At 40.6% G+C, this 16057-nt stretch overlaps 1 protein-coding gene across 4 annotated transcripts in view; it reads right to left on the bottom strand.

Annotated features, from left to right (window-relative positions):
* Positions 1–16057, bottom strand: part of LOC122779892 (spectrin beta chain, non-erythrocytic 1) — a 57831-nt gene that overhangs the window by 9255 nt on the left and 32519 nt on the right. For all 4 annotated transcript variants that reach the window (XM_044042555.1, XM_044042557.1, XM_044042556.1 and 1 more), the window contains 26 exons: positions 15274–15425; positions 14937–15110; positions 13944–14035; positions 13350–13430; positions 12262–12377; positions 11836–11948; positions 11525–11712; positions 9943–10060; positions 9608–9766; positions 9218–9520; positions 7028–7181; positions 6513–6907; positions 6155–6418; positions 5861–6072; positions 5542–5679; positions 5218–5437; positions 4518–5054; positions 3466–3668; positions 3277–3367; positions 3019–3165; positions 2661–2924; positions 1848–2072; positions 1637–1726; positions 532–810; positions 308–438; positions 13–217 (listed from right to left, as the gene is read on the bottom strand). In XM_044042555.1, coding sequence (XP_043898490.1) covers positions 13–217; positions 308–438; positions 532–810; positions 1637–1726; positions 1848–2072; positions 2661–2924; positions 3019–3165; positions 3277–3367; positions 3466–3668; positions 4518–5054; positions 5218–5437; positions 5542–5679; positions 5861–6072; positions 6155–6418; positions 6513–6907; positions 7028–7181; positions 9218–9520; positions 9608–9766; positions 9943–10060; positions 11525–11712; positions 11836–11948; positions 12262–12377; positions 13350–13430; positions 13944–14035; positions 14937–15110; positions 15274–15425 — 5051 coding nt within the window. The remainder of the gene's footprint in view (positions 1–12; positions 218–307; positions 439–531; positions 811–1636; positions 1727–1847; positions 2073–2660; positions 2925–3018; positions 3166–3276; positions 3368–3465; positions 3669–4517; positions 5055–5217; positions 5438–5541; positions 5680–5860; positions 6073–6154; positions 6419–6512; positions 6908–7027; positions 7182–9217; positions 9521–9607; positions 9767–9942; positions 10061–11524; positions 11713–11835; positions 11949–12261; positions 12378–13349; positions 13431–13943; positions 14036–14936; positions 15111–15273; positions 15426–16057) is intronic.

Below are 16057 nucleotides of genomic sequence, written 5' to 3'. Positions count from 1 at the left end.
GACAACACTCACTGTGACATGTTCATAGTCCTGTCCTAGTTCATGGGAGCCAGCAACCACCTCCCTCTCAGCTATCCACTGCTCCAGGTCATCCACCTCCCGTTTGAGCTGAGTCAGCCGCAATCTCTCCTGTAGCCGCCCATGACGCTCCTCCGCTAGGTCCTTCAATCCTGCATAAAGCTTGTCGACTTGGGCTTGCCGTAAGGTGATTCTCTCACTGTTCCATTATAGAGAAAAAAAGACTTATCAGCTTTTGTTGCCGAGATGGAATAAGTAACAGCTGTGTCAACATTCACAGCTACTTGACCTCTCTGGGTGTTCACTGGTGACCATGAGGCGGCTGCTGTTGGCCAGCTGATGAATAGTTTGGGCATAGTCTTCAAGTGCCTGTTCCAGGATTTGATGCTTCTTGACCATTACTAGTGCGCTCTGCTCATCCTGCAAGAAAGAGCAGGATGTGATCATGTTTTCTCACAACATGAGATTGTAAAATGTTAAAAGTGGCAAATCGATGCCTTATTTTTGCTGTACCTTGGCCTTTTCCTCTGACATCATGTGTAGCTCTTGTTCACCCATCCAGGCCTCTGCCTCCGCTGCATCAGCATAGAACTGCTGGGCACGATTGGCCTCTATTAGTCGGTCATGACGTTTGTCCGTCTCTGCAATCAATTGGTCCCAAAGATCCTTCAGCTCAAAAAGACGCTCTTCTAGGGCAGACTGCCTCTCACCATCTACCTGGCTCTGAGTCTTTCCTCGTCTATGGATATCATCAATGCGGGGCTGGTGGCCCTGGATCTCCTTCTGCAATGTCTGGGTCAGACACAAAGAGGGTGTTCATGGGTCGACAGCTTCTACTACTCATGATTGAAATTTACGTTAAGTGCAAATTGTGATATAATTCCTATGAGCCTTTAACCTGGCTAACATCAGACTGCATCTCAATCTTATCTGAGATTGAGTATGAGTCTGGAAACAGTGTAGTCATCACCTTAAAGAGGTGTGACGAACAGACGTAGATCAAAATGTCTCTGTAGGCAATTGGATAGACCAACAACCAACCAGACCAATGATCTGGATGACGTATGCAGAGCAACAGAAAACATGTCAACAAATGTGCTTGCTGTTTTCTAGGAGCGATGGCTATTATCTAGTAATGCCATCTAACGACTTTTGCCCGAGGGAGCTCTATGGAGCAAGTCACTTAAAATGGCAACAGTCAAATCAAAAGACAGCTGCTCTCTGGTGGCTACCATGTTGGATGCATACAAAAGCTGCTGGACATCACAACTCTGTCATGATTGTGTTAAGCCTGCCTCTAGATTGCCTGGGAAAAAACCTGTGACCTGTTAGAAATTGGTTCCCTTTTTTACCGGTCTGAACCACTGAGCTACCCCACACACAGTGGTGTAGCATGTACTATTTTAACTGTGAATTCTCCAGAGGATTTAATGGAAAACCATTTGTGAAGGTGAACAATATTATAATACAGCAATTCTGTACACAGATACACTATACAACGCAGCAAAATGTCATTATCAATCATATAGGATAGGATCAAATACAGGATTAATGATCAATACCGATTTGTGAGACCACACAATTTTGCCTTATAAAAACAGATTTGTCCTCATTTTACCTGATTCTTCTTGATTAGCAACTGAACAGTGGGCAGGTCTTTTCCATGGTCTGTGGAGGTCGCCAAGGGCATTCTCTCTTTCACCCACAGCTGACAGAAAAATGCAGAATAAATAAAACACGGGGATCAAAGCAACATAGGATAGAAAACCAAACATTACAGACTTCACACAGTATATAATTTAATTAATAAGACATGTAATCCAAATTACAATTTCATCCTCCAAATCTCTGTTGAACTGATGTGCTTCTTTGGAGGCAAGAAGTTGCTGTCTCCGGACTTCAAGAGGCTCCTTAAGTCTGGAGAAGTTGTCAGTGACACGCCGTTGTTGACCATCTACTTCAGCCAGTCCAGTGTCCTCCTGGGACAGGGCCAGAGCCTGAGACTGCAGGGACTGCACCTCCTTCTCTCTGACATCCATCTGGTGCTCTATCATCTAAACAGACACCAAAAATACAAAACATATTTATGACACTTGACTGTACAGTTAAGTATGGCCAGTTCCAATAAACACACTCAACTCAGGATGTTCAGAAAAATTAGGCACAGATTTGTTTTTCAGGACATTTAAAGTGATAGTTCTTTTAAGTGTGGTTGTAAGAGAAAGACATACTGTATTATAGTAATATCATAATATATATATACATATATATATACATTGCAACAGTCCTTTAAGAAAATGTGCATTTTTAGCACACAAGGATACAGCAGTTGATCAACTGTCACTGTGAAAGGACTCCACACAGTCACAACATAATACATGTGAACTCACTGATGACGGCAGTAGTGGATCAACTACTCCTGCGTGGTGTGGCGCAAAATGACTATTTGAGTGGTTTGCAAAACGTCTGTTTCCAGTTGAAAAAGGGCAACGCAGATTATGTGTCAGTGACTCATACAACCACATTTAAACTATATCTTTAATAGCTATAATTTTTATGTTTTGTATTGTGAAATTCTATTATGCAACAGTACTCAGCAAAGAATATTAGAGATGATGATTCAATTGCACAGGGCTGTTTACCTGATGCTTCTTCAGCAGGATGTTGACACTGGTCAAGTCTTTGCCATAGTCATCATTCTGCAGCTGGCCCTCTAAGTTTTTCAGCCAGACATCTAGAGAGGAGCAGCTTTGTGTGAAGAGCTCTGCCCTGTTAGCGTCAAACAAACACTGGGCCTTGGTGCGGGTGGTGTTTTCCAGCTCCTCCCACTGATGCTGTAGGTCTTCCAAAGTCTGCTGGACAACCGGTTTCAGCTCAGGCTTTTCAGCCACCAGAGCCTGACCCTCCTGTTAGAGAAAAAATAACAGCAATACATTTTTATTTACATAAATATTGGTGTAAAACAAAGATCCCTTAAATAAAGCACACATATTGTCTCACTTTGTCAATTTTGTCTAGCCAGTCTTTGTTTGAGGCCAGCTCTGCCATGAAGGCCTGGTGCTTCTGCCACTTGCTGTGAAGATTTCTGGCCTCATCATAAGACATGTCCTGTGCTGTCAGCATCTTCTCATTGATCCAAAGTGTGAGCTACAGAAAAGAGCATATCATTACATAATTATTAACCTATTTGAACTCAAGCATATTTATTCATAAGCAAATCCTATAAGTAATCTCATTTCATTTTTAAATTGTTTGTACCTCTTGCCCATCTTGGAGGAAGTGCTGAAGTTCACGGTTATCCTTCAGCTTTGTCAATAGTTCATTTGCAGCCTGTTTATTCTTAAAATGCCTGACGAAAATTAAGGACAACATGAGGCAAACATCTAAAAATAAAGAAAACTTACATTACTGAAATTTTCTTCTCCCTTCTTAAACTTTCACTCTAACCTTTCTTGGATGGAGTCCACTTTTTCCTGGATCTTATCAGAATTTGCATTGGAGTCATTAATGAGGCGCCGTCCGGTCTCCACTACACCCGTTATCTTATCCTCGCTGGCCTCTGTGGTAGTGAGGAAATCCTCGTGCTTCTTAATGGCCTCTTCTGCTGCCTGAAGACTGCCAGGCATCTCTGTGTGAGACAGAACATACTCCTACACAAAGAGGAAAGGGGTGTAAAAATATTTTCTAAATTTGTTACAAGCGATTATTAAATTCCTATATTTTTCTTGATTTTGACCTTTGCCTTGACATAAGTAATTAACTGAAAAGACAAGCACAACTCAAACTACAGCAAACTATTTTCTGCCTTGGCCACAGTAAATGTGTTACTCATTCGCTGCATCTCATGCACCTCTTGTTTACACAGCAGTGGCGGAGCAGCTGTGTAAACTTTTACACAAGGTTTGCCTATACAAAGGGCAATAAATATGGTTATTGATATGCCTCTGTGCTCATGACTCGGTACTCTCCAGTATGAAGCTGTGCAAACATGTGGCACCATGCAAATATTTCTAGTGAAAGCTGTCAGAGAACACAAACCTCCACAAGGGCCACTCAGTCTTCCACGGTGTTAAAACAGATTTTCAAGAGCTCTTATTTCAAGAAGTGTGAAATGCAAATTTGACATGGGCAGTGTGACCACTCTAATTTGATTATGTGGGTTCCTTAAAGAAGAAATGGAAGATGTTTGGTGACACAGGCCTGCTGCTGACACCTGGGTTCTTCCAGTCTTGTTTGATGTAATATGAACTTTGTTTTTCTCTTCATTTGATTTTGGGGCTACACAGACCTTTTATTTATCTGGTTTTCATGAAATCCAAATGTTTTCAAGAACTATAAATAAACCTTGTATTGTGGTGTACACCTTTCGGACTACTTACAGTGTCTTGTCCCAATTATTGTCCCAATCTGTGTGAATACAGATAAACAAACCACAAAACCCACATACACTGCAAAAAACAACAATCTAAGTAAACAGTAGTTAGTTTTGTTGTTCTAACCTGGCTGTTCAGGAAGGCTTCTGCCTGCTTAGCATCTCTTAAGAAAGTCTGGAAGTCAAAGGCTTGGGCCAAAAGACTGTGGCGGTTCTCCCACATGCGACGCAACTCATGCCAGCCAGTATCCAGTGCCTGGAGCCTCTGAGCCAAGAACATGTGCTGGGCATCTGTCTGACCCTGGGTCACCTCCTCACCAACTGCCCGCATCTTCTCATAGTCCTCCTTATAGTTATCCACTTCATTCTTGATGTTTTCATGCTGGGTGAGCAAGCTCTCAGCCTCAGGCAGAGAAGTGGGAATGTCCTCTGAGGCCACAGCTGTCTGGGTGCGAGACAACCAGGACTGGAAGTCATCTAGGTCTCTGAGAAAGCCCTGCAGCTTGCTGGCTTCACCCAATGACTCCTCACGTCGCTTCATGGTGGCATTCAACTCCTCCCAAACTTCCTGAATCTCCGCCAGGCGCCCTTGAATCTCTCCTGCCTGATCTGGATGTTCCTTGGCTAGCTTTTCTGCCTCATTTCTCAGGTCATCCAATTTGCCCTAAAAATATAGGGAAAATGGTATAATGTAGAAATGAATATTATTTCTTCACACAACACACAGAATAATCAAAATGAATTGCCTTATCTTTAGATTATTAACTGTATTGTGTATTTATGTTTCCATCCCTCACCAACTGCTTCTTGCATGTAACCATACATACCTGAATGGCCTCCAGGTCCCTCTCCATGCCAGTGAGTTTGCGCTGCAGTGCCATCACTCCAGCCAGGTCATTACCCAGGCTCTGAGTAGATTCAATCACCTTGGTCTTCTCTCTCATCCAAGTTTGAATCTCATTACACTCCAAGTGGTAGTTTTGGATGTTTAGGGCAGACTCTAGGGCTTGCTTCTTTTGACCAGCCAGTTGTTCAAACTCTGACCATCTACGGACAACACAAATGCAAAGCTTGAGTGAAAGCAATTTAACCACAGTGCTCACTGAGTAAAAATATATTTTCTTGCAAAATCTGCCTTTGTTTGCTCCGACCTGTTGTTCAGTTGGTGTCGTGTCTGGTGGATTTGGTCTTTGCTACAGTTGTCCGAGCCCAGCAGCTGCTCTGCCACATGGTTCACATCAGTGACTCGAGTACCTAGGTTGTTCATTTCAGGTTCTAGAGTCTCAAATCTGTAGTTAGAAAGTAAAACAGCACCAGTGAATTAACTTGGAAAAGGATATGGTAATTAAGTGATGCAGATGGTTGTTGACTATATGGCTGTAAAACCCAGTGTCAGTGTCCACAAATATTGAGTTACTGTGCAGTTAAGTTAGTGTTAATACTTTTCTCTTGTCGTTCTTACAGACTGACCTCTGCTGCACCACCTCTAAGTCCTCCAATTTGGTTGGGATCTCCATGTTGTGCAACCACTGCTCCTTCTCTTCAACCCAGAGCTGGCAGGCACCGGCTTCACTGAACATGCGGTAGAGGGCCAGCGCACCTTCCAGGGCCTGTCTCCTAGCTGCTGACAGAGTCTCCAGTTCTTCATAGCTCTGCTCAATAGCAGGTAAGCGGCCATCCACCTACAGTCAAGCAGTAAACCACCATTTAGTACACTTAATGACATGTCATTGTTGAAGAAATATGAAAACAAAGCACACATACCTGAGAATTGTGTGCATAGGCCTGTGGCAGTGCTTGGACCTGCTCATGCAAGGAGTCAATGAGGGGGCGATGGCTTTGGATCTCCTCCTCTATCTCCCTCTGTTTGCGAGCTAGGGTTTGGGTAGAGAACTCATCGTGGCCCACTTCCTGACTCGACACTTGTCTAAGAGTCTCCATGATCCAGGCCTCCATGTCATTGGCATCTGTTTGGAACTGATGCAGGGCCACAGCTTCCTTAAGACTCTGCTCTCTCAGTCTGGTTGTCTGGGAAGTATTAAAAGCAGGTAGATTACAAAAAACAGAAACATATATAAGAAGAAATTTGATGGGAAAAAATACAGTAGTGATCATTAACTACCTCCTCAAGGTGAGCCCACTGTGAGCGGATGTCTTGAATCCTCTCTGTGACCTCTGGGGCTCCGAAGTGTCCCTCCTGAATTAAAGCCTCCCCAGCAGCAATGCTGTTACTCAGGGGGCCATAGCGGGCTGCCATCTCATCACTGAAAGCTTCATGTTTACTGAGCAGATGAAGAGCAGACGTGAGGTCACGTCCACAGTCTCCGCTTGCCAGGATCTGCTCCTGCTCTCTGATCCAGGCTGCCTCCTCTCCAAGATCCCACAGGAACTGCCACAAACGACGTGAGTCCTCTAGTTGCTCCTTGCGTTTACCAGCAAGCTGACCAAGCTCCTCATAGGCTTGACCCAGCAGGTCAACCTTTTCACTTACTAGTCCTGGCTCACATGGTTTGTAGACTGTCAAAGTACCAAAGTTAAATAAGGCAGAAATACACAGTGCTTAGATATAGGCACAAATAAGTCAGACTAAAGCTTCATGGTTTGGACAGAGGAGTAAAGGCATGTTTGGGGACTCACCCTGGTCGTAGGAAGTGAAGCGTTGTGCAGCTCCCTGCACTGCTTTGATCCGTTCTGCCTGAGCGGAAATGTCAGCCTCTACCAGTGTGTGCTTCTGAAGTAGGTCTAACACATCATGTAAATGTTTGCCACTATCCTGAGACTGCAGACGACCCTGTAACAGACAGAACAAGTCCAGGATAATGTTGGATTATTTCATTTTAAAACATAATCCTTGGTTTCAGCAGCAAATACAGTAGGTACATTTCCCAGGAAAATCCAGTGAACAGAACAGATAGTGTAATTACAAAGATTAAGCAATATAAGCAGTGACATTTCAAATATCCAAAAAAAGCAGTATATGATCAATGAAATAGCTTAAAGCAATAAAGTGAATGACCAAGCAGCTAGGACTCAAATAAGAATAACAATAATCTGAGCCATTAATTGACAACATGACAATGACATAAACAGATAATACTGTTAAACAATGTTGTGGTAATAGGTGATTGAACACCAAGACATTTTCAGTTTCCACTGAAAATTACAGTTGAAACTGATTCTTTCCCAATCGACTCCACCCCAGACAAACAAGTACAGACTCCGCCCCAGCTCTACACAGCTAAACTTAACACCTACCACCTTTAATCAGGTAAAAGCTCAAAAGGAGTAAATAAAGCAATGTTTGTTTAAAAGCAGAGAAAGGCTGACGACATGATGCAGTGCAGTTATGACATTAGATCAGAGGAAACAGGAATCTATGTTTTACTGTTTTAACAGTTACACGACTGATAATTAAGTTTAAAGCAACTAAGACAGAAAGACATTTAGTGTTACAACTGACTATGGTGCAGGTGAGTGAGTGGTTTTCACACTTTAGTTTACATTAAGTAAGGCTGGCTAATACTAGATGAAGTGGCAAACATTTTGTAGATTTTATTAGGTGAGCCTTTTGATTAGTGGTTAATATCTGCTTTTTTCATGTTTCCCCCATGTCAAGCAACACAGTACAGGCAAGACCTATAAAAGCTCTTAACAAAGTATGTGAACAACAACTACCTTCATTAAATGTATTAGGGAATCACTATGTGTTAATGAAAAAAGCCAACAAATTATAGAACTTGACAGTGGTTCACCACAAGTTAAGACAATGTGAGGACTGCTAAAATAGTGGGGGTACAGAAGAGAATTACACATAAAAAATTTAAAAAAATAAAAGATATTCAGAGATTAAAGCCAGTTTTCTGAGATTTAAGTCTGACTTTAATCTCAATTCTGAGAAAACAGAATACAGAGGAAAAAAGTCGAAATTCTGAGATGAAAGTTGTAATTCGATTTTTTTCACATAGTTGTCAGAATGTATATGTTTGCAAGTGTTTACATTCTAAGATCTGAGTCAGAATTCTGAGAAAAAGAATACGATGGGTGGAACGGTTCACTTAAAAAAATCCGCCCCGTTCGGTAATGTCTCGGTTCGGGGAACGTGAGTGCTGCGAGCCAGTTGGAGAAATCACAAGAGAAGACAAAGGAGGGCCGGAGTAAGAGTTAATGGATGCGCAACATCGTTTCATTCTCCAGATTCTCCAGATACTTCAGATTTCATGTTACCTACGATGACTGTGGGGGATATACGGAGACATCACCCCAGTGTGACAGGTGGCGGCACTGGGTAGCGAGAATTGGGTAAGAAAGGGCAACTTCTACACACCGCAGCATTTAAACAGCCACTTGGTGTGAAGTCAGACGGGGTGTGGGGGGTGTTTATCTTTCAGTCCATTCAGTGTTTGCTGTTGGTCTGAAAACTTATTTTAAGATTTGACAGAACAGATTGTTTATATTCTTACCTAAAAGGCAAACGGATAAATTAAATGCAGCAACGTCTCCCCTCTTGCTGTCATCTCACATTGTAACAATAACTGTATGTCCATTCTTTCAGTTGGTGCATGATTGCACAACATGTCCTTAAGAATATCGGAGTAAAAAAAATCTGTACATGGTGGATTATTAAATTATAGAGCTGATGCTGATGTATGGTAAAAAATAGTACAAATAAAACACTGCACCAAACACAGTGACCTCAAAACTGTGATATGAACCGAACTGTGGATTTTGTGAACTGCTCCACCCCTACAGGACACTGAGAACAGTCAGAATTCTGAAAAAATATTCACATGTGGTCCTAATCCTCTTTCTTTTGTTAAGTGTCTTTACCTTCATGTCTGCCATCCAGTCCATGATGTAGCGCATCTCCTGAAACAATCTCTGCAGGTCACGATGGGCATTTAGCCGCTCCCTGCGTGCAACCAGAAGCTCTTTCAGGTATTCCCAGAGTCGAAGGACATTATCCCTCCGTGCAAGTATACGCCGTACATCATGGTACCGTTCCGCTTCCAGCTCTTTGGCAACAGCCTCCACAGCAGCCACACGCTCCAAGTATGCCCCAATATCTGTCTCGATTGCCTCATGTTTACGAGTGGCAGCTTCCACTGCTCCAAGGTCAGTTCCAAAGTTGTCCTAATAACAGAGTGAATTCAGCATGTTACAGTGAAACTATGAAATGTAATGAACTGTATGTCAGAATAGGATTTTACATCTGTCTACCTGAGACACCAGCCTCTGGTTCTCACTCAGCCATGTCTCCCTCATTGCAGCTTTGCGGTCAAAACGGGCAGCGAGCATCTCAAGCTTCTCCTGTCGAATCAACTCATTTCTCAGAGCCAGCTCACGTTCGTGCTCTGCCTTCTCCAGTCGCTCCCACGCCTGTCACACCAATGTCAACACAAACTGAGGTTTAGGCTCACGGAGGCGATGGTGGCTATGGCCCACTGACCAATTTCATTCAATTTCATTTTAACATATTATCATGTTGACTGACACCATCACATATGAAAATAGAATCTCTGGAAAGATTTATTTACAAGTAGAACAGGCCAAACCTTATTGATGTCAGAGATGAGTTTGCCTTCTCGTGGCATGTAGACTTTCTGGTTGTTTGCTCGCATTTTGCTCTGGATGGTAAAGAGGAGTACCTCCAAATTTCCTTTCTCTGTAAATCTGCAGAGACAGACACAACCTCGGTTTCAGATACTGTGTATTTTCACACTTAATAATATGTATTGAATAAATCACTGGGTTATATTTACCTAAACTACTCCCACACATCTCCATTTTAAAACTACATACATTCTGCTCTGTATACATCCACACTATCATTCGATTTCAAGGCCTGAAAACAGAAATGTTTGAAAACACTACTGTCTCTGTTTTCAATCGAAAACTTTGGAGCTTGATTTTGTAGACAGATGTTGTCAGTTTTGTACATAATGTTCTCATTGAGTAGAAAATAGACAGTAAAGCACGGCACATTTGCGAGGACAACAGAATAATTGATTGGTGATATATGTGATATAACGGTTGCAAATACCCAAAAATTCAAAATCAGTAGAATCAGTGTATCATTTGTTCAGTCATTTTTCAAACTGAAACGAAAAATGAAAAAACAGATAACAGATGTTATAGAAGAAGTAAATGTTAGCATTTTAGCTCAATAGCTTCCAGGTCATGTGACCTCATGACTCAAAATCAGGGCAGGATAATATTACTACAGTGGCTGGTGAAGACACATTATATTCCATTTTAATACTTCTCTCAAAAATTGCATTTATCTCATATTGGATCATATTGACACATTTTGACTCTTTTTATTGCCTTTCAATTACCCCCGTTTTATTTTGAAAACCGGAAGTTGGTCCACACTGTAGTGTCCTCGCACTAACTTTTTCAACCGATAAAGAACAACGTATGTTCTCCTTATTAACTCCTTATTTTGTTTTTGTTTCCTTGCATATTTGATTTTTGTTCTTCGGGTTACCCAGCTGAATTATCTGTTTATTCATTTTATTTTGAAAATCAAATTAGTAGTTTGTTATCTGTTTTTCCATTTTCCGTTCGTAATGAATGATATACGTATTCAGTATGTCAGGTTATATTTAATTGACCTGTCCAGAAATGAGGCACACAGTTTGGTTCACTGTATGTTGGACAGGGTTGTTCTCAGATCCTCCTCTTGATGTTAAATCTGTATTTTTATATTTTAACATTTTATTTTTTAATCTATTTTCTTCGCTTTGGATAAAAGTGTCTGCTAAATGCTTAAATTGTAAAATGTAAAATGAAATATTGAAAGTTGTTAAGTGTCTGTTAAGTTGCTGTAACACAATCATTTCCCAGTTTTGGGGTCAATAAAGTACTCATTTGGACTGAGGTCAGTATGAGATACATCTGAATCTTAGGTGCAATTAAAACTGAGTATTGGATAGGGAGGGAGTAAGGATTTTTATGGGTGATGTCACGCCCTGCTGCCACTTAGTATGGATGAAGATCACTTTTGATAAGTCGCTAAAACATGCATTTTTTTATCTGACAGCAGCACTTTTTTCACATGAAAAGTAGTAGTGCAGTAGTAGTAATAGGAGTAGTGTGGATGTAGACACAGAGATAGTCAGAGCTGTTACTCACTTGGGTGGTTTCTCCACAGTGCGGTAGGAGTTGAAAGCCTGGAGCTGGTTCTGCACAGCACTCAGTGAGTTTGCAAGCTGCCTATCATTGAGTGTCACTATGGTCTGCTCAATCCACTGCAGCAGCTCTGAGGCCAACGTTTCATACTTTTCAATCAGCTGGTCAGCCTCAATGGCATAGTCCAGCACCTGCAATGGAGAAAGATATGTTTGGAATCAAACATACTGTATGGAGAGGGAGGGAGAGAGAGGGAGGGAGAGAGAGGGAGAGAGAGAGAGAGAGAGAGAGAGAGAGAGGGAGGGAGAGATAACCTTTCCAATTCTTTTGCCCTCCACTGCCAGGGCTTTCATCTTGGAGAAGTAATGATAGTAGGTTGCCACATATGTGATGATGGACTTTTCATCAGGCTGATCAACATTGACATCTGAAAAAAAGAGAGCATGATTAACTGTTACTATTTTCATTATATTTAGATATTTGTTCCTTTGCGTGGTTTCCAGTAAAATATGTTGTTCCAACTTGTATTAATAAATGTCAGTGTATGCAATCATAGTAATCATAATTGATTGGTAATCAAATCAATACACGATGTACCTAAAGATTCCCACCCCTAATAAGAAGTGCAATAAAAAATTCCAGTAATCCTCCATGGAGAACACACATGTTCGGCAGGGAAAGAGGGATCAGCTCATCAGGTTTCATGTTTTTTGTTTTTTTTGGAGCTTTCAGGCACTCACCTTCTGGGTCCAGCAACTTGGTAAGCCCCATTTCCTTCTCAGCCACATTGAAAGCATTCTGGAGATTATAGTGAGCATTGGACCTCTTCAGGTTATCAAACTCAATCAGGTCTGGTCTGTGGAGGTCAACAGTGAAGGTGACAATGAATGGTAATATGATGACTCATGACAGTTTTTAAACAAGGTTGCATAAAGTATTTGAGTCAATTCAGGTGACGTGTACATGCTAACAGGCATTTTTTTTCAGTGGTCTCTAAACCATGCTTCCTTGGATATAACAGGTGTATAAAATTGGGCCTACCAAATAGAAAAAAAAGAAAACCAAATAGCATGATTTGGCAAATCCTAAATATAAACATGGAAACATGTATATCACAGTATATTATTAATTTATGAAACCTGAGAAATTAAACTAAAGTTAGGGGAAGAATACTAGTGGAGCTGTGGTGTCTCTTCCATGGTATGATCTTAATCATATAGATTACATAGTACATAACTTCTGTAGAAGACATAAAAGGGCAAAAGTTGACTAGTGCAGTGATTTTATGTACGTAGTATTGAACACTGTGCTCTACAGGGAGATAAAGATGTATGTATGATGTATTCGGTATCAACATTGCAGTTTGTTCTAAATGATATGAGATTTTATGGCACAGTTTCTCTATTAACACATTCTTTCCAGCAGGGTGTGCAAGTGAGTGCACACACATAGGTCTTCATTGAAAAAAAAGAAAAAGGGGTTATTGCTGTATTTCGATGATCTAGGTCATCTTACTCCCTATTTTACTTTCATCATTTGGGTCACACTAAAGACTGAATGATAGAATGAGACCTACATAGAAAAGGAGATTTAAAAAAAAAACAAAAAAGAAACACCCACAAGCATAGCTGTGCTGTGAGAACAACATAAGCTCCTCATTAGATAAAAACTAATAAAAGAGGGGACGGATAGAAGACAATGTTCTGTTTTGCATGGTAAAAGTCTACTTTTGAAAAGGGAGCTCTCTTAAAACTACGTCTAAAGGGGCTGGTTTCATGCCACATAACAATGTAGCATGTGATATCAAGTGAAAGATGAAGTCAATGACCTGTGTTTGTGCACAATGGCATTGAACGCCAGGCCATCTCGCCAACTGGTAGTGAAGTTGTGGATGTTGACATTGGGGTATCTGCACAAGATCAGAAATGATTAATTGTTAAACCAACACAGCACAGTCAATTCTTTACTGCATAAATCAATTAGTTGTTCATTTTCATTTATTTACAGACAAATCAGCTTTAACAGCCAAGCATCATCATTCTCATTGTTTACTAGTGATGACTCATCATTGCAGGTCAAGTTGTTTGGTCCATGAAATGTCAGAAAATGTCAAGAAATGTTGACCATTGTTTTCTAAACCTGAAAATGATGATGCTTCCAAAAGCAAAATTATTCAGTTTTAATGATTCGTCATATGAAGCAAAGAAACCAGAACATTCACATATTCACTTTAAAGACGCTGAAAAATAATCTTAAAATTTCTTTTAATTATTAAAAGCATTCAAACGGATTAATTAATTATCAAATTATATTTGATTAATTTAGTAATCGATTCATAATTAATTAATATTTGCAGCCCTAATTAGTAACATTCATTTTACTTTTATTCATGTTATTTTATCAAATCCTGATACTTTCTTACCCTGCTGTTTTCATTTGGCACCAAAGCAGCAGGGCATCTTTAGCTGATTTTTTCTCTTTATTATCCTCTGTCTCCACACTGATGTCCTGGATCTGTAAGCAGACAAATAATGCAGTAAAAACCATTAAAAAGTCCTAGAACATTCAGTAGTGTATTCTCATTTGTGCATGTCATGTGTATTACGGTAGTCAGGTTTCCCATGCATTTCCCACAATATTTTACCCAACTTCCATGACTCAATTTAAGTATTTAAACAAAGGCTCTTACTTTGATGAGTTAGCCTTATCACAGGGTTTGTTGCAAATATATCACATGGAATTTCTAATGACATCCACAGTGGACTCTGTCTCTCTTTTGAGCCACATCTTATATTTGTCTTTTGAAAGCCACACACATAATACAGACTACATGTATCACATGACACGTGTATCATGTGACACAAGTGAGACATCCATGCAGCTTGAAGCTTGTATCCCATATATCTGATATGGGACTGTGCCATTCCTAATTAACAACTTTTCCAAATCATTTGCGGGAAAAAAGGTTTTAGTCCATGACTAAAACAACATGAAGAACTGCTTTGTTAATCACACCCCAGTGTAACCTCTTTACTACTGTAGTGATTTTGCCTGAGGATGGACCAGACTTCATGCAGAAGCCAGATGTCCCAGAGGAAAGGAAAGGATCTTTATTGTCATTATACAACTGATTGCACAACGAAATTGCGAAGTCAGATGGAGGGATCAGAGCCGCTGCGACTGAGTGCGCAGCCACAAGGGTCCAACCTGACCGATTGTGTCTAACATTCTTACATGTTTTGATTGTGGGAGGAAACCGGAGAGCCCGGGGGAAACCCGCGCAGACATGGGGAGAACATGCAAAGCCCACACAGAAAGGGCCCAGACCAGGAATTGAACTCAGCACCTTCTTGCTGTGACCATGCAGAGCTAAGCTGGTCTGGGAGTGGAGTGAGGAGAGGGTTCTTCATGTTACCTGAAAGCGAAGGATGATGGTCCAGATGAGACCCAGGGTGAGACGGTGATTACCATCCACGATGTCATGTGAGCCCATGTTTTCTAGATGGACTTTTTGCTCTTTGAGAAATTGCAGGGCTTTATCAACATTCTCCAGGCAGTGGATACGCATGCGTCCCTTTGTGGGCTTTGGCTGTAAGGAGCAGAAAGAAGAGAAAGTCAGTCAGAAATTGGTTTCAACATGCACAAAGAGGAAATGTAGCAGGAATTTAAAAAGGGGAAAACAAGTATAAAGGCCACATGGAGGCCACGTTAGGGTCTGGGACAGCAAAATGTGACTTCTGTGTGATTCTGACCAGCTGCTCTCCGGAAAGCACTTCCAGGAGGCGGATTAGCATGCGGCCATCACGAAGGTCCGTGTACAGGTCCCCAATGCGACAGGTCACACGGCCTAAATGAGAGTTCACCCATTTGGTAAAGGTCTTCTTCTGTACTGCTTCACGCTCATCTGCAAAGGGCAAAAAAAGAGAAGTGGTTAGTGACAGTGTGTAGTAATCTCTAACGACTGAGATACCACTGGTCTTAATGTCATTCCAGTCAAAGAAAAAAAATCCATGTATATAAAATAGGCCTGGGTGATATGGGAAAAAAACCAATATAGATATATACCATGGTGTAAATCAAATCAATATTTCTGTAAGGCTGGGTTATATGGCTTATAAATTATATCAGATTATATCCTGATCCTAAAGGTGCAAACAGGTTGTTTCTGTGGGCTTATGAAAGGTTTTCTTTTGACATGTTTGTGTATCTCAAAGAGGTTTGTAAAATATCTACCATTTATGATCTGTATTACATGATCTTAAAATACAGTTATTATAATAATACGTGGATTATTTCGATGGCTTTTTAATGTTAAGAATGATATTTACATGTGTTCAAAACAAAGAAATTTACTATATATTCAGCTATAACACAAATAATTAGGCTTACCAAGTGACTTTTTTTTATATATAATTTTGTCAATTCCATGTTTTTTTTATCAATATAAATACTAGTTATTTCATAATATTTATTGTATTTCACTAATTTATTCAATCTAATAAATATGGTGGTAATCAATGCAACAGCCTTTAAAAC

This window comes from Solea senegalensis, linkage group LG13 (assembly GCF_019176455.1).
Source record: "Solea senegalensis isolate Sse05_10M linkage group LG13, IFAPA_SoseM_1, whole genome shotgun sequence".
Taxonomy (NCBI): Eukaryota; Metazoa; Chordata; class Actinopteri; order Pleuronectiformes; family Soleidae; genus Solea; species Solea senegalensis.
The sequence above is the reverse complement of the archived record's forward strand: the minus strand, read 5'-3'. Positions and strand labels throughout refer to the sequence as shown.